Here is a 19,143-nt window from a genome sequence, read left to right as displayed (position 1 = left end):
TTAAATGGCTATATTTTCTTTAGTATTTATGTTATTCAGATCACAATCAAGAACACAACACAGAGCTTTCTCAATGCCTATTACATAAATAAATGTATCACAGACCTATAAAAAGCACCCAAGCTGTAAGCCAATCATTGAACAGCATCATTATGCGAAAACATTGCACTATCGACATCTTTCATTTTGTGTCATATTGACACAGTTCTTTTTATAATGACTGACAGCATGCCACTGCTGAACACAGATTTGATTTCAGTGCTGTCAAACATTTGTTGACACGTGTGGCATCTCAAAAGTGTGGAACATACCAGACCTACTTTCAGCCCCATATCTCGAGCTAAGCAGGAGAAAGAAACGGCAGCGTTTACAAACTGTTTCCTCTTTCCTCTGCGATAATCTAAACAAATATAGACACGACAGATGGGCTCAGAATAGCAGCCCGTTTTTCCTCCACTTAGGTTTTCCAAATAATGAATCAAGTGATTTGGCTTGTAAGAGGAAAATAATATTAATGGAATGATGTCAAAGTTCATTTCACTGGCCATTTACACCTCTAACGAGGGCTACAAACACTGCGTTGCTTTGGAGGCAGAAAATCAAAACCATTGAGCTACAGCACAATACATTCTAATAAAAACACAGTATGCCGTAGCTCACGGTGGAGCTTTATGGGGAAACGACGAGGGAGAAATTAAATGATCTCTGTCGGGAAATCGAGCTTTTCCGCAGCGAAAAGTAACCGGATACAACAAAGAAACAGAGTATAGATAAGAGAATAGCAGACATCGTACAAATACAAAATCTAATCAATTGAGTGTATGACGAGACGGGAAATATGAGCACATAAAGAATGGCAAAACAATACATAAAATGATGCCGAAAGATGCTTGTTCTCACAAAAAGTGGACTTGCTTTATTACGAACAGCATGCTTAAAAGAATAATGAGGCTTTCATAGATAATCACTATAATCATCATTTCGATAAAGTTAAAACAGCAGTAGGTTTCTGGGAGAACAATCAAAGCTGCATGCGTATGGGGGTCAGTTGACCTGTATCAGTCAGAAGACATTACGCAGTTCTGTGATCTGTTCACTGAACCACACACACACACACACACACACACACACACACACACACACACACACACACACACACACACACACACACACACACACACACACACACACACACACACACACACACACACACACACACACACACACACACACACACACACACACACACACACACACACACACACACACACACACTCAACCCGTTTCCAGGTGCCACTGCAGAAGAGGATGCAACATATAAAATTGCAGGCACCCACACTGTTGTGTATATATACACATATACGATAATATATGCTTATATGTCTATACACTATACTCTACCATTCTTTCTCAGGGATTCGGACTATAATGTATAAACGCCCCACATATCAATTGTAGAAAGACATGATAAAAAGGTGTGCGGAACACCTGCTGATATGAAAATAGGCTTCATTATGCAGATTCAAATGGAATTCTGAAACAGGTTTTTCTCCACTCTGTGCAGAAAAACTGCTGAAGAGAAAAACTTTTCCTTTCTTTTTTTCATTTCCACTGTTATTGACATTTACATGTGACCCACTGTTCTCCGGCGTAATGATATCTGCCATTTCGGCACCACCACTCCAGCCCCGTCTTCTTCTATTTTCCTCTCTTTTAATTCTCTTCAGCCCGCACAAAGGCGGAGAGTGGAGCTTCCTCCTGCAGGGCTATTAATTATGCATAATTGCTCCACTTCAGCTGTCATCACACAACCTCTTGAATATTATATCTTTTACACAATGGCCGACAAAATAAAGAAAAAGGTTTCATGATAGAAACCCGGAACTTTTAACAAAAAATTATAAAAAAAACAAACAAAAAAGTGGTTTGGCTTACGGCTGGTTGCTTCTAGTTAGCTGAACAGCCATTTTTTTCTTTCATAAATTCATAAAGCCCAACGGTCGTAAAGAATGGCTGAAAGTTTACAGGCTCATAAAGCACAATTGCAATGCTTATTTGACCAATCAGATCACTTGGATGGAAGCACCCGATTTATAATAGCATTAACTGCAATAACTTATGGCATGAGTGATTTCTAACTGGGAAGGGTTTAGCGAGTGGAAAGAACCGAGTGGGTGTCTCACGGATGCTCACACACATCCAGGCAGAGTATGTATACTGTAACAAATAAAGACATGGCTCACCATACATTACCTGTTAATTGCCTGCAGATTTTTATAGTTGAAGCATTGACCTGAAAGACACAGCAGTTATATAACTGTTACAGCGCTGCAGCGCACAGCCTTGTGAGCGTACTGACGGATCAATCATCTCCTGAGGATTGGAAGGAACTCCGTGACCCTGCAGAGGAGTTTCTGTTCATTACATGTGTCAGGTGCTTAACACAACATTGAAATGTTAGTACAATACTTTTTCATAGAAGTGCTTTTCATTATATAATCCAATGTATAAGGCAGTGCAGAAAGTAGTCCTAAAACCCAGCAATGAGTAAGCATTTTAACACTTCCTGTTCCCTCTTCTTTTTAAAAAAGTTTTGTCGTTAGAAACCTAAAATAAGTTTTTCACGTTTTGTTCTACAACATAATTATTATATTCCAGTAATCATCCCCACTTGTGTATGTCTGAAGCTTTTATTTTTCATTAAAAAAACAGTTGCTAACAAATGGCTAAATAAAGTGGTGCAGTAATGAGTCTTAATACCTGGAAATGACTTATCATATTAGCACCTCAGTTTCCCTTGTCCCGAAGTCAAAGGTTTATTGTGCGTATTCGCGGTTGAAATAAGGTCTGTGGTAAACACAGCTTAAGAGATGTTTTTATTTTGTTCTCTGACATAAAGTATGGCAATAAATACCTCACTGGTGAGTGTCCAAAGCTGCTATGTGCCATAAAAAACAGCGCTTGCTAATAAGTGACTAAATGAGACTACTAAACGTCATCACGCTGAGTTTGTTTATAGCATTAGGTAAGCTTTTAATATCTGCCAATTGCATGAATGCTTCAAGAATTACAATGAAGTGTTCATATGTGGAGGTTATCCTGCTGAACAAACTGTATACATATCAGATAGTGTGTTAGCCACAGATAATATTCCAAAATCCAATTTAAAAACTTGAGTCGAGGGAGCCATGCGATGCTAACTTCGGGATCGGCCTTCATAAATACGTCATCAGCGCACCTCTCTACTCAGTAAAAAATACATGGAGTGTCAAGATGTATTGTGCCTTCCCTGAGTGCTTCAGAATGTACACTAGGATGAGCAAGGAAAATGTGTGTGTAGGGTCAAGTAAAGGACGTCAGTGTTCGTATCTGAGGCCCGAGGATGGGAGGGAAACAGCCGAGTCTAGAATGAAAGCAGTGGAGCCTCTGGAACACCACTTGAATCTGCGAAAGTCAACAATGTCGAAATGTGATACTTCGGAAAGAAAGGCATTTCTATAGTATATCAACAGGATATCGACACGGCTTGTGTTCTCTTGTCTCTCAAAAAAGAAACATGTTTTGCTTACTTAGACCATCTCCAGTGATTTCTTATATACCTGGGATAACTACAAATGTTTTATTTGTTTTATGTTCTATATTCATGTTGCACTGTTGGAGGAGCTGTGACTCGAGTGTTTCCTTTCCATATCTACACTCTAGCTACTGTGCACATGACAATAAAGCCTTGCATCTTGAATCTAAAGAGATCCTTGCTTAAAACTGGCCCAGATGAGGACTTCTCATCTTTCAACAGAATTTGTATGCAAAGCTTTTTTGTAAGAGAGAGAAAGAAACGGTCTGCGAGTGTGTGGGAGAAAACGATGATTGCCATTCCTTCTCTCCATCACAGTGACGATGACAGAGGTGAAAATGACTTTGCTTTCTTTGGTGATGCGCTGCCGTGGAGGATAGCGCCACGCTGCTGGCTACTTGCAGCGACTGTCTCATTAGCATGTGTCACACGCGCCTCCAGGCGGGCGCCATGTAATAACTCTGCGCGTGTGTTTGTAAATGTGCGTGTGCGTGAGCCCTGCCTCGGAAGGATTTTTCGTGCCAGGGGACTGCAGTGGTTTGACTCTAGAGTCGATCCCCTTTCAGAGGAGCAGAGCAGGGTCAAACAAAGGATGACACCCGCTATAATGACTCTATCTTGCTTAGATAGAGTGCGTCTGGCACACAACAATCAGCAGTCTAAACGTCTTGTTGCCAGACTCTTCTCCCGCAGAATCTTCCATCTGGGACAAGCTCAGCTGTGTTATATAATGCTCCCAAATCATGGAAGTGCTCAACCTCCCTTTATCTATCCTTTGCCATTCTGTCTGTGCCCGGAGAATGAGACCTGACATGATGGACATATCAATGGGAGGAAAAGGAGGAACTGTAAAAAGACAGGCGGCTAATTGAAGTTTGATGGAGGAATATGATGAAATGCGTACATCTTTAAGAGAGATGTGAGGAAACACGCATCTAGACAAAAGGTCTCGTAGGAACAAGCATCACATTGATCTACGCCACTCCGCCAGTGTAGCGACACAGCATTAGCCAACTTGTGCATTCACAATGTCAGATTCAATGTTTTTCAATCTTGTTCAAAACTGCGCCCCTTGTAAACAGTTTGTTGATTAAGCCTTGATGTCTGTAAATTTGCGCGTTGTGTGTTTCCAACCTGTAATGCAGTATAATGTGCTTAGTGCTACTGAGTGTAAGTGAGTGCTTGGCCATTCCCCAGAGAGTGATAGCAGCTGGATCAGACTAATCTAATACAGCCCCCGAGTCTGGGGAGCCATCCATTGCTTATCAGATCTCTCATTCAATAACAGTGAGCCATGCCAGCTTACGGAGTTATAAAAGGAATATATTCAAGTTTATTTTCCTTTGCCTTTTGTGTCTGATTTGTAACTGTGTGTGTGACTGTGTGTTGGTCGTGCAGACTCAATGGATGGCTGCTCCACAGACTGTAATGGAAACGGAGAGTGTGTGGCTGGACACTGTCACTGCTTCGCTGGATTCCTGGGTCCAGACTGTGCCAAAGGTAAGATGCGTTCTGATAAAGGATCAAAGGGGACATACCATGTAATACACACTTTTTCATTGTCAGTTCACTAACTTCTCTTGGTATCTTGGGTGCCTACCAATAATTTATCAAATTTGACTACTCTTCTTATGCCACATTAAGGCTCATTAGAATATACCACCACCCATCTTTCTCCACCAAGAGCTTGAGAATGACCTTTGCAGTTTTTCTCGCAAGCAAGACAGTGTAGTGTTTATTCAACATTGACTATGTACAAATGTTTTTGTAGAAACCAAAAGTGCAAGGGTAAACCTGAACATTAACATGTCGTCCCCATTAGTTGGTATGCTCTCAATACTAAGGCTGCACATTTAATGGAAATTGCATTATGGACTAGTGCAATAATCAAATCACGGGAAGCACAATATTTGTTGAAGGTTAATATGTGGTGAAATACAATTTTAAATGATGTATTGTGGAGCTGCGGTAATATCTACAGTAACCCTACAGATAGTATTCTAAAGAAGTAATGCTGCTAATTTTTCAATTTCATATTTGTAATGTGCCTCTACTGTGACATGTTTACATGCATCAATGTTCAAAAAGTGCTTTATTTTTCTCATACTGCCTGAACCTCTTCTCACCCTCTGTCTGAAACCAGAGACCAGTCTGTCCTGTAGCCATCACAATGTGTTGGAGCATAGCCAAGAGAAGCATGAGTGTTACAAACAAACAAAGGAGACCAATGGAGGTGTTTCATGCTTTTTACAAGCACACAGACCTATGGTAAACACCACAGGAAAACCCCAAAAAACATAACAAGGCCTCTTAAAACATATTTGTTTGGTGCAGATGCTTTAAAAAAATTGAAAGATGATCACGTTAATGATGCTTTTCAAGGATAATAACAATACTATTGCAAAAACGATCCATCCCTCCCATAACTTAAGACACAATATTAGTCAAAATGATCACAATTAGGTCTTAGTTTTCCTTATGATTCCTTATGATCACTTTATTGTCACTTTCTCTACAAACTTGTTACAGGTGTGATGATTCACAATGAAAAAGGACTATTTTCAGGCGTGCATAGGCCTTTAGTGCACTGGTAGGAATTGGAAACACCAGGACTAAGGGTGATGTGGTTTGATTTGTTCCAGAAGGACAGGGCATATAATAGGGACACGAGGAACAAGGGAAAGAAGACCCAATTAGGAAGCAGAAGTGGGTGTCAGCATCATCAAAAGTCTCAGTTCCATAAGGGAATAAAACGCAGACTTTTTAAACCAAAACGTGGATCTGCAGGCTTCCAAAAAGTCTTGTTGAAAAGTGTGGACACTAGGCGTAAGCGTAACAAAAGTTGTGCACTGTTAAACAAAACCTATTAGTGTGGATCTACCGTCAATGTAATGTGCATTTCCACACCACCACTCCCATTAACACACCTACCATCATGTATAATCACCACTCTGCATCCCCGACTTCATTTTTTTCATCAACCACCTACTTTTTTCCGTAATTTCGATTCCATTAGGCTGTTTTTCAGGTGCCGTTAAGCTACTGTCAATAAAACGTAACACTTCCTGCACATATGTTTCTCATTAAAAGCCTTCCGGGGCTCAGATGCAACTGCAGATGCTAATTTGAAACATTTACAGGAGGTGTTGACTCTTTTTGACAGCAACTGGTGGAAAAGGAATAGAGTTTTTTAATGGCACGGAGAAATAAGCTCTGGTAACAGAAAAATTAGTGTATTTATTGCGAATTAGTTCTTCCTTCCTTATGAGTCTTTCCTCTCCATTCTTTTTCATATTCGTTCCCCTCCTCTGTCCTCCTCTGTAAAATCATTGTAGTTGTATCTGTCTCATTGTGTAGAAACAGCTGATATGATATCACATTCTATGATTTATTTATGCTCATCATTTATTCATCCAACTCCTCTCATCCTCGCTCATTTGCCCGTTTCATAATATTCTCCCTGTTTGAAAAGTTAGACAGCGAGTTTTGGCAAAAAAAAAAGTGAAGTGTGAAATGTATTTCTGCGGGGTACAGCGTGTTAGATTTAACAAAAGGATCAAACAAACACGTAACACACACAAGAACGCACGGGGGTCTTCACTGCAAATTATCCCGAAAAAAGAAAAGAAACGGCGTTGGTTCTGCATTTTCTTTCTAATCCATTTGAAGTCAGGAGGAAGGAGGTGTGTGTGTGTGTGTGGGGGGGGGTGTTACTGTCAATGCGTCATCACGCGCTCACTTATTCTACCTGGCTGTTATTACCACACAGCTCTCCTTCTCTGCGTAGCTCCACTTCTCCAGCCTCATTCTATAAACCCCCACTAATGCTCTCCCTCCTAATCTGCCGTTTTCACGATTGTTTTCACGGCCTGTTCAGAGCAAGCGAGGTGACGTTGGGGGGGATTTTCTACAATTCCTGGGTTGCCGCGGTAGCCGGGGCTCAGGTGGTGCTTGAGTAAATTGAAACAGCGTGAGGGATAAGCTGTAATGTGTGTGTGTGTGTGTGCGCGTGTGTGAGAAAGAGAGGGAGAGACAGAGGATGCTTGAGGATTTGCTGAATCCGCGCACTCGGCGAGATAAGAGAGCGTAGCCCCACTCACGGTAGGTTACTGCGGTCTCCTGGCTAATATACTGCAGCACTCCGCTTGTGTGTGTGTGTGTGTGTGTGTGTGTGTGTGTGTGTGTGTGTGTGTGTGTGTGTGTGTGTGTGTGTGTGTGTGTGTGTGTGTGTGTGTGTGTTTGCGTGTGTGTACAACCCCAAATACGTGGCTGTAATCTGTGTTTGTTTCCCCCGTTGCAGATTCATGCCCCGTGTTGTGCAGCGGTAACGGCTTGTACGAGAAAGGAAGGTGTGTGTGCCTGGCAGGGTGGAAGGGGGCGGAGTGTAACGTGGAGGAAGGTCATTGCATCGACCCTACCTGCTCCAATCACGGCTCCTGCATCCAGGGTATCTGCATCTGTAGCCCCGCCTACAAGGGGGTTAACTGTGAACAAGGTAAGATGTGTCACTCTCTCACATGTCGAAATACTCACCTTTATTGTGTCACAACAAAGATGGCTCCACTTATTCAAATGAGTGACCTTGCTATTTTTAAGATAAGCATTTAATTCAAAGCGGCACTAATCGATATTTTGATATTGACGATGGATCAAATGACTGTGTGTAATTTGACAAGGGGCCCTCTTAGTGTCAGACCCACAGAGAATTATCGCCGACTCGGCAGACTCTACGGACTGTGTGGATCAAGTGAAGTGAAACCAGTCCAGGCAATTTCCATTTATTCACTCCAAGTTCACAAATAAGCCTTAAAGAGCTGTACAACACTGTCTATTCTTAGATCATCAATTCAAATAAGGAAAAACCCTCTGCAATATAATCTTCTTATAATACTGAAATACAGTTGTAAGTACTTCTATTTCATTATAATGCTTCGTGGAAATATTTTCCTATTATAAAGCATTACATAATTACTTTTAAGTTTTATTATACTTTGTAATTGCTGATCGCTCCCTTTTTTTATCAGTAAGAGCTGGCTCCGCCCCTTCTACAAACATCAAGTTCCCAAAGAAAATATAGATTTTGTGAATAGGGAGAATCCATGTGTCTTATTCCAATTATAAATTACAAATTGAGTTGATAAGACAAAAGCTGCTATATAACGTTTATGTAGCTTAAAATAACAGGAAATCAGTTTTCCATGAGTTTTCCAATACCAACAGCAGACTGGTTACATAGGAGCTTGTCAATACTAAGAGCTTTAAGAACATTTCCCCTGGGCCCATTTAATAACAGGTTTCCATACTAATCCCTTTTCCCCAGCTGGCCAATTATTGCAGCCTTAGTGCTGAATATTTTACAAAACCTATGTGATGTACATCCATTTCCTATAGGTAAATTGCACATCATCTACTTGTCAGTGTAATATATTTTACAGTGTTTGTCTCCGATTAAAATGCACATGAATCATACTGCAATCCTGAGATGTTTCTCATACAATTCATTGCTATCAAGACAGAAACACCCATAAATCCACAGAGGAATCAGATACAAACACACCTCTTATACATTCACATTTTGAAACAATACTTTCACATCAACTAAACATTTCAACAGACACAAAACAATTAAAATGAATAGTCATGATCATTTAGCTTTTCAAGTATACAATAATATATCATAAGCCTGCTAAAGAAAACTAAATCCAAATGTTTTCCAACTGATATTTATTTTTAATCGGTATATAAATAAGATGCTGCTCCATTTTACTAATAAAATAACAAATATAAAAATTAATTAAAATGAAATGAAATAGGTCATTTTGGAGAAACCAGCTTGAGTGCGCTAGAATTTGAAAATACACAACCAGAACAAATCTGCCACTTCCTTACAGAGCCCCTCCTCCAACACACACGAACGCGCACATGACCAATGAGGGCACGAGATAAGTTTGTGCCCCGATGGAAGGCTGACAGGCAGGTAGGCCATCCAGTTATTTTGGCCGGGCCGGCTCAGATGATTGGTCGTGCTTTTTACAGTACTACGGCTTCCACAGATGACATTTCTTTATGGATTTTTTGTCAAAGCACTTAAGATATTCATTACTATCGGGATGTTAAGAGCATTCCATGGAATATAACAAAAAGTGTATCTCGAGCCGGTTTCTCAAACGTACCTACCCCACCTTTAACAGAGGTATTACAGTTAGAAATGTGCAAGAATAATGTAAATTAAAATGTAATAATAATAATTTAAATACTAATACATTTCTATTTATTCTAACATAAGAAGTCAAGTAACAATGTGCACATTGTACTACAAAATGTAACATAAATATGTAAAAATGTTTCAATTACAAAATGTGATGTATAAGCAACAATTAAAAAATGAATAATGAAAAGGAAATTACTGCTCAATGGCCAGTGAAATGCAGTAATAATTCTAAGTGTTATTGGTATTCCACGGTTCAATAATTGTAAAGGTCACACTGCTTGAACATGCTCAGACATCCGTGGGGGGTTTGCATCTTTGTGACCTTTTTCATTCCAGATGAGTTTGCACCCCTGAATGTAAATAATGTAATACAATTAAAACCAACAATTAAACCCTGAAGTAAAGTAAACTAAAGTAAAAAGGTCCCTTTGGGTAGATAAAAGGAATATAAATGATATAGGTAGCTGGGTCACCTTACAGTCAGACAGGAAGCCAGCCCTAGGCCTAAATCACATCCTACCCTTTTAAAGCCAAGCAATAAATTAGCAAAAACAAGTAAACAAAGCTGTGCTCTCTGACTCCATTATGATGGTTCACTTGATGATTAACTGAAAACAAAGCTGTCCCAAACCCCGCCCCGCTGCCCCCCCAACCTCCGCCTGTAGAGACCCAATCAGCTGTTTGACCTTGAGCGTCTGAGCTGAGCTTGAGCTGGACTCTGCTGAGCTTTGACTTGGTGCTCAGAGCTGTAATTACACACACTAGCGCTGCGTCGCGAGGACCACCATCACACACACACACACACACACACACACACACACACACACACACACACACACACACACACACACACACACACACACACACACACACACACACACACACACACACACACACACACACACACACACACACACACACACACACACAACCCATTTCAGCCCTTATCAAAGCCTCAGTTCTAAGTGTCCTATGAAGTGTAATGTTGTGGAACAGATACAGGGATTGTAGCGAGGGTGGTTAACTCCTGGATGGGATGCAAAGAACACTGCTTTCATACTCGGTGAGCTGATGATTATAATGAGGCCGGCGCCCCCCCACTAACCCCCCTTCACTCCAAACCCGCCCTTTCCCTCCCTCCCTCCCCAAAACCTCTGACTCATTCAGTTTTTTCTCTTTCCGTCCTCTCCCCCGCTCTGCAGTAGACTGCGCAGACCCTCAATGTGGCGGTCATGGCGTGTGTGTGCGCGGGGAGTGTGTGTGCGGGGCGGGCTGGGCAGGAGTGAGCTGTGACGACCCGCTGCCAGCCTGTCAGGAGCAGTGCTCGGGACATGGCACCTATCTCCCCGAGTCAGACACCTGCGCCTGCCAGCCAAACTGGACCGGACCCGACTGCTACACCGGTAAGACCTGAGGATTACTGTCAGCTGCTTCTGGCCAAAAAATACATAAAACCTTTGGGGCTCAAATTTTGATCCGCAAAAAGAAATTGAGTTGCCAAACCCAAAAGACCATTTACAGAAAATACTTGTTTTATTTATCATATCACAACATTTAAACAAACGATGTGAGTGTGGAGGACTGTCTGAATAAGAAGAAAGGGATATAGACAGTTTGGGCTAGCCACACCAGCGGCCGTAAGACCGAGAAGAGGTAAAAGTAGAGCTGTTCAGAGATTGAATGTTTAAAGACAACTGGATACAGCGTTGAAGGTGGGCTTGGTTCAATTATATGAAAGGTGCCAAATGGCCTGACTGTAAATACAAACAGTACAGTACCTTGATCACATGAAGACTTGGGCTCAAAGAGCATGTGCACTTGCATTTTCCTAAAGCCCCACCTCTAATCTGCTGCGTCATAGCCAGGAATCGGCCAACTCAAATCAACGGAGCAGGTAAATAACTTAGCTTTAAGAGATTTTTGCAACTTTTAGGACCTAATGATTTAAATTAGGGTTATCCAGGTGTTCATACTGTAAAGTTGATCGCCTTGGGAATGGGAATTTTTTTTGTTGACCCAATTTAAGTCATTGAATGAGGTTTGGTAGCGCCATTTGGCCACTACATATGTCACTTCCTGGGGGCTAGTCACAGCTTTATAAACACAATGCATAAACTGTACCTACAAAAGAAGTCATGAAAATCTCCATCCTCAAACTAAAATTAAATAGGCGCAAAATGAAGAGCAACATAACCCAAACCAAGGTCGACTGAGGACTCCTTGGTCATGCAGCAAAAAGGGTGAGAAGGCTTTCTTCTTCTTCAAACTTACTTACATCTATGAGATAAGAGCACATCTGGAACACCTGAGGAAAGAGGACAGGGGAGAGAACTCAAAAAGGGAGGTGCGTAATATACACCCGTGGAAAGAAAACATTAAGAATTGTCAGCGCAGATCTCTAGTTTCCTCTAGTTTTCTTGCAGCGAGTGGGTCTTGATACTATTTTCTGGGGATTTGATAGACATGAGAGAGGAATATGGATTGGAGCCACTGTGTGTGTGTGTGTGTGTGTGTGTGTGTGTGTGTGTGTGTGTGTGTGTGTGTGTGTGTGTGTGTGTGTGTGTGTGTGTGTGTGTGTGTGTGTGTGTGTGTGTGTGTGTGTGTGTGTGTGTGTGTGTGTGTGTGTGTGTGTGTGTGTGTGTGTGTGTATGTGTGTTTTTGCATGTGTGTTTCACACTCTCTTCATGCTGGTGCTAAATTAGATTCCCCCTCATGACTATGAAGGCAGCACTCTGGTTACCCACCCCCCCTCCCCTCTTGCAACAGCACACTCACTTAACCGTACTCCTGTAACATACATATACGTACTGTATACGCACACACACCTACACACACATATCCCCCTTCAGCTAAAAGAAGGAACAAATCAAGATTGTAGTTTAGCTTGAAGGCCTTTCAGAGACTAGCTTGAAGGCCTTTCAGAGACTCTGAGAAGCGTTCAGCGTGGCATTTGAAAGCTGGTTTATTGCAGCCCCTTTTACCCGCGCGCCGCGTTTAAGTCAGAGCGCGGCTGTTAGACATCGTGGTAAAAGATTCTTTAAATCTACAGTACAACCACCTGAACTTTCTCTGCTCTCCGCTTGCTTAACTAAACAACCACTTGCGAGTGAAGAAAACAAGAGTTAGCCATTGTAATGAGAAGAGGACTATATAGAATGCAGTCAGAGAGAAAGAGTCCTTGTCCTTGTAAACTGACAGAGGGAGAGGAAAGTAGCCATTATAGCTCTGACTTACCCTTTCCATCACACCAGCTTAACTGTAGTGTTGCAAAGGACCTGTCCCACCATGCACACGGGTGATTTGAAGGCAATTGGCATTCACTTCTGCTCTCAGGTGTATGCAGGCCTCCTTATAGCCGATGATAATGATAGACCGTGGCTGAATATCCAAGATATGAGCGGCCTCCCTCTACCTGCCGGGCTTTTAATCAAAAAAGACCCCTCGATTCTACCTCTTGGTCTTGTTGAAGCATAGCTAAGCTAATGTAATTCTAATAGAGAGCTGAAAAACTCTCCAACTTTAATCCACTTCTTTACTCCCCTCTCCATGCTATGTGTATTTAAATTGAAATAAGTTTTTATTGCAGCCGGATAAGTAGTCTTTGTGTGCCTCCAGCAGTTTTGCTCTCTTTACTGATGGATGAAGCTTCTGCTGCAAGAGAGAGAGAACGTGAGATATTGAGGACAGAAGAGAGACAAAAAGAAATCATTTTTGGGATGTAGCAAAAGCGAGAAAGGGATACTGGAAACAGAATGCTGACAAAAAGAAAGATGGAGAGATGTAGGAAAAGAGAGGGTATTAACATAGCCTCCAAATCTGATCAAAATGTCAGAGAAGAATAATAGGGCTGAATTGGAGTCCCTGTAGTTTAAATGTGCGGTGCAAATAAGAATCATTTGCCTGTTATTATGAGTCTATTCACTCTTCATCTCCTTCAGGGGGCTCAGCTATTAGAGGTGGGAAGATTACGTATAGTGAGAGAGTAGACCTTTTAGTCTCTGAGGTTATCCTCTCACCTATATCCGAACGCTCGCCCCCCAATTTAGAATTATTCTGCTCTCCTCGTCTCCCCTGTGCCTCTTTTTTTCTACCTTCCAACACTCGATTCCTCCATCTGCTCCCCTCCTTCTCATTTACCCTCCTTCTAACACTTGTTTTTTCTCACGCGTACCCCCCACCCACCTGTTCTGCAGAGCTGTGCCCGGTGCCATGTGGCAGCCATGGCGTCTGCTCGGAGGGCCAGTGCCAGTGTGAGGAGGGTTGGATCGGCGCTGCGTGCGACCAGAGAGCGTGCCACCCCCGCTGCGAGGAGCACGGCCAGTGCCACGACGGGACCTGCATCTGCCAGCCGGGCTGGGAGGGGGAGCACTGCTACATCGGTGAGCTGTGTGTGTGTGTGTGTGTGTGTGTGTGTGTGTGTGTGTGTGTGTGTGTGTGTGTGTGTGTGTGTGTGTGTGTGTGTGTGTGTGTGTGTGTGTGTGTGTGTGTGTGTGTGTGTGTGTGTGTGTGTGTGTGTGTGTGTGTGTGTGTGTGTGTGTGTGTGTGTGTGTGTGTGTGTGTGTGTGTGTGTGTGTGTGTGTGTGTGTGTGTGTGGCATTATTCCTTGTGATATTTTGATTAGTATGATTAACAGCTAAACAAAGTGTTTGCATTCCCTTATCCAATTCTCACTTGTTTTCCCTTACAGTTACTCATGATTTGGACGTTGTTGTGAAAGGTAATATATTCTTATTACAATTAATATATTGTAACTTTCATCTTTTTTGTCGTACTATGTGCCTATTTTAATTGTATATTTTTTTCTTTAATCTATTTTATTTTTATTTCAAATGATGTTTCTATTAATTACTTTAATTTCTTTCATTTATATTATAATGTTTTATTGTATTTTAATTATTTGTATTGAATTTTTTTATCTTTTTAATACATTTATTATTCTATTTCACTTTATTTTATCTTTTTATTTGAATCTCTTTTACCATAATTTCACTTATTTTGTTTTAAATATTTTTTGTTTCAATGCATCCTTTTATTTCATTTTATTTATCTTTTAAATGCACATTTTTGCTTTAATTTCACGTTTATACATGTATACTGTACACATTTTTATTTTATTACATTTAATTTAACCTCTTTTAACTTGTTTACATAAGAATTGTTTATAGATTTAATTTCCTTTTTTTCATAGCACATTGTTCCTACTTCTTACGTTTATATGAATATTTTAATTCTATTTTTTTTCCAATTGATCTTTTTTTCCTTTCACTCTCAAGTGGAGCAACTGTCACAGAACACTATTTCCCCCTGGGAAAAATAGAGATGTTTTTGGATTCTGATTCCAATTGTCACTTTGTGCACCTCAAACATGCCCACACATGCTAAAAAACCCTTATTTTTCTGTGTGTGTGTGTGTGTGTGTGTGTGTGTGTGTGTGTGTGTGTGTGTGTGTGTGTGTGTGTGTGTGTGTGTGTGTGTGTGTGTGTGTGTGTGTGTGTGTGTGTGTGTGTGTGTGTGTGTGTGTGTGTGTGTGTGTGTGTGTGTGTGTGTGTGTGTGTGTCTATCTGCACGTGGGACACCCCTCTCTCAGACGGATGCCCCGGGCTGTGCAGCGGGCACGGGCGCTGCACCCTGGAGCAGAGCGGCTGGCGCTGCGTCTGCCAGGCGGGATGGAGTGGGCCTGGATGCAGCGTTGTCATGGAAACTGACTGCAGTGATGGAACAGACAACGACGGAGGTGACATTCCAACTCCATCCTTCATTTTCTATCTCTTCTTCTCTTTTCTCACCTCTTTCATTTCTGTCTCTGTGGCACGTTGTCCGCTCCGTTTTACTTCCTCCTTTTTCTCCTGCTGGAAAATCTTTGTTTTCCTGTCCCAGTCCTGCTGAGACTCCCGTAGAGTCCCGCTGGTCATTATTGCATTGAATCTGAATTTGTGTGTGTGTTCTTCTTCGTATCACAGCTAAATGTCTAATATGCAAGGGATAAAAAGGCACTCAGAGAAAAATCTTTCTCAAGTCCTAATACAGCAACCCATGCAGAAAAGAGCTCTCTGGTTAGGGGCTGTTTGTTGACAGGTGAGAGGTGTGTGTCACTCAGCTTCAGAGCAGGGTTGTTCTTTTCAGGTAAGGATTCAGGGAAGGAGCATTTCAGCGGGAGCGCAATCTCTACCCATTTCCATAATCGTCTCCCTATTTTAGTCCCTTCTTAGTAGGTTTCCCAACACTTTTTTTGAGAACATACGTTCCTTTCACCTGTGCCAGTTCATTTTGAAACATCAAATATCCATTCTAGACATGCCTGTTAAGCAGGTTGTAATCCATCATTGCAAACAAGGCAGTGTCTCTTCTGTGTGGAGGAAAAGCTCCCCGCTTGTTGTGCATGGTTCCATGTTTTTATGAGGCATGGCGTTTGAGTCAGTGCACACAGTAGCGGGAAACCTCAAACGCCTAACACACTTTTTGTAGTCCTTTTTTGGGCGGCTGAAAGCAACAATGTAACCTTCACATTGTTTACCAAAGCTGCATGACTGACTGAGTCAACACTTCAGAAAGTCAGTCAGATGGCTGCTCAAAACATGAAATACAGGTTTTCACTCTGCCTGATTATAAACTCAATGTGTTGTAGTGCGGCTAAATAAAAGAAACAAGTCACAACAAGTCACAGCGGGACTGCGGTCTGCCAGCAGTGTAGGCACTGATGGTTTTCTCGTATTTAATTTATGGATTAAGTCATTGTTCTGATTTTATTTGGTTATCAAAAGATATTTCATATGATAGGGTAAAAAATAGGGGCAACTTTGACTCATCTCTTAATGTTTTTGTGTCAGAAAGGGTTATTTAATCTAGTTGTTCAAAAGAAAAAAGATCACTACTTTCATTGAATTTTGTTTGATTTAAATCAATAGATATGCTACCATTGAAAAAAAAGGAAATAGTTTAAAAACCGATTCATGTTTGTGACAATCCTTCAAGATATGTTCTCAACTAGACTCAAATCATTTAGGATTTAGGTGTTGAATTTTGGGTTATGCTTTACAATCTTGCAGGGAGTTCAATATGAACAGGGATACAATTGATCAATGTTCGATATCAGGAGAAGTAAAGTCTTGTAGTCATTCTGAGGCTGCGAGATCTGTAGGAAGTCAATGCACTCGTTTTTGAAAAACAAACGGGATTTGAATCCCTGCGCTTTGGAGATCCTTGTTTGAGATTGTATTACCTTTGAACAGAGCCAGGCTAATCATTTCCCCTGATTTAAGTGCTAAGCTAAGCTAAGCTAACGGCTAGCTGTAGACTTACATTGAATGGACAGATATGATAGCAATATTGATCTTCTCACCCATATCTGCAAAAAAAACAAATATGACTATTTCGCAAAAAGTCTGCTGTTACTTTGAAAGTCTCGCGCATGGCCGGGTGATGTTTGTTGAATTGTGGGAAATGTAGGATCCTGTTTTTATGTAGTTTAACCAACATTTGGACTAAAAGTCAGGATATCTCACCCTCTGCTGCTTCCTTTAACTTATTTTTTTTAATGTGTCTTTTTCTTATCACACACGTTCCACATTATGCAACTAAATGCCTTGACTGTCCCTTTAAATAAAAACTGTTTATTTCTCTCTCTGAATGAGCCGGGAGGTTTAGGTGGAGAGAGGGTGGAGGAAGTGACACGTTTCTCTCTGCATTACCGTAAATGGTGCTATCTGCAAAAAAGCCCTGTATGACATTATCAGGTTTTTATAATGCCATATGAATATTGATGAGGCGTCCGTACCGTATGTATCAAACCGTTGAGTTTAGGAATGATTACGCTGGAGAAAGACTCACTAACAAAGCCTCATGGAGACCACTTACACTTCTCTTATCTTTCTATCCTTGCACCTCTCTGCACAGCTTGAGAAACCATAATTTTTTAGCACACAATTCAGCCATCGCCCCTTAATTGGCAGATATTCCGTAGGCTCTCATAGCCTTCTCTCGCTGCAATCTTTTTGTCTCTGAAGATAGACAGAGATGGAAAGATGCTATCACAAGTAATCAGAGAATAAAGAGGAACTTTGAAGAGAGAGTTCCAATTATTCCGCCTGGATGGGAGAGCCGAGCGCTCGTATTGTTCTTCCACAAAAACATCCTTTTCTACACACACACACACACACACACACACACACACACACACACACACACACACACACACACACACACACACACACACACACACACACACACACACACACACACACACACACACACACACACACACACACACACACAGTGAAATCATACATATTTATATTACACATGTTCAAAATCCACATTCACTGCACTTCCCTGTATCTAACGGGTAAACAAAAATGCCCGCATAATAGGCAACACACGTGTGTAATGAAAATGATATTAGAATTTCAATTATTGCCGTGCTTTCAAGTTGAAGTAGGGAGTCTTATGGAAATCAACCATTGTAGTAGGCTAGCTTTCTACGAGGACATAATAGAGTATTGTTGGCCTTTCGCTCTCTGCTCCGTGGCCAGATGCATTTAAATGTCACCACTGCTTCCTGCCTTTTCAGGAGCACACTTGAAATAGGAAACACAAATGCCATCCCGGCTCCTATTACCTGCCGCCTTGGTTTGCCTCGGCGGCTCATTGTTTACGCCGGACTTTTACGGATCACATTGGAATAATACCCGTCTGATTCATAACAATAGATGCTATAATTGTACACTGATGGTCCCCGTATTGAATCTTATTTGATTGACACTCGTGATAATGGCGATACATGCACACTTCATTGTTGTAGATGACTTCCTCTCAGGCCAGCAGAATTATTTCTTGGCAGGGTTTATGGTTTTTTATGTCTTTTCACTGCATATATATACAGTACCTTGGCCTTTAGAATAGAAATGTGTTCTCAGCACTTTAGTCACTTAATTCTATTAAAGCCTTTATAAAGTACGCACAATAAAGATCTCGCCTGTATTGACTCTGTAAATCCCCCCCTCCTCACATTCTATAAATATTTTAAAGTGTTTCATGCATTTTTAAACCTCCCTTGTAATTTCAGATGGCCTCATGGACTGCGTGGACCCTGATTGTTGCGAGCAGCTGAGTTGCGGCTCGGACCCTCTGTGCCACGGCTCCACGGACCCCTTGGCCCTGCTGCAGCAGAGCCCGTTGACCCCCGCCGTACCCCCCTCGCCCGCCGGCACACACATGCACAGCTTCTACCGCCGCATACGCTTCCTCCTCGGCAAATCGGCCACACACACTCTCCCTGGAGACGTGCCCTTTGATACCAGGTATGTGCTCTTGTTTGCCCGGGTCTGCGTTTGCATGCTTTTTGTATTTGTTTTCCTCCATG

The 19,143-nt window shown here is 41.6% G+C and overlaps 1 protein-coding gene across 1 annotated transcript in view; it reads left to right on the top strand.

Moving 5' to 3' along the window:
* Nucleotides 1–19,143, top strand: part of tenm1 (teneurin transmembrane protein 1) — a 217,906-nt gene that overhangs the window by 111,307 nt on the left and 87,456 nt on the right. The window contains 7 exon segments of the mRNA XM_079670275.1: nt 4,973–5,074; nt 7,875–8,069; nt 10,988–11,188; nt 13,979–14,164; nt 14,473–14,502; nt 15,373–15,519; nt 18,847–19,081. Coding sequence (XP_079526401.1) covers nt 4,973–5,074; nt 7,875–8,069; nt 10,988–11,188; nt 13,979–14,164; nt 14,473–14,502; nt 15,373–15,519; nt 18,847–19,081 — 1,096 coding nt within the window.

Source organism: Notothenia rossii, assembly GCF_949606895.1.
Source record: "Notothenia rossii genome assembly, chromosome: 3".
Taxonomy (NCBI): Eukaryota; Metazoa; Chordata; class Actinopteri; order Perciformes; family Nototheniidae; genus Notothenia; species Notothenia rossii.
The sequence above is the reverse complement of the archived record's forward strand: the minus strand, read 5'-3'. Positions and strand labels throughout refer to the sequence as shown.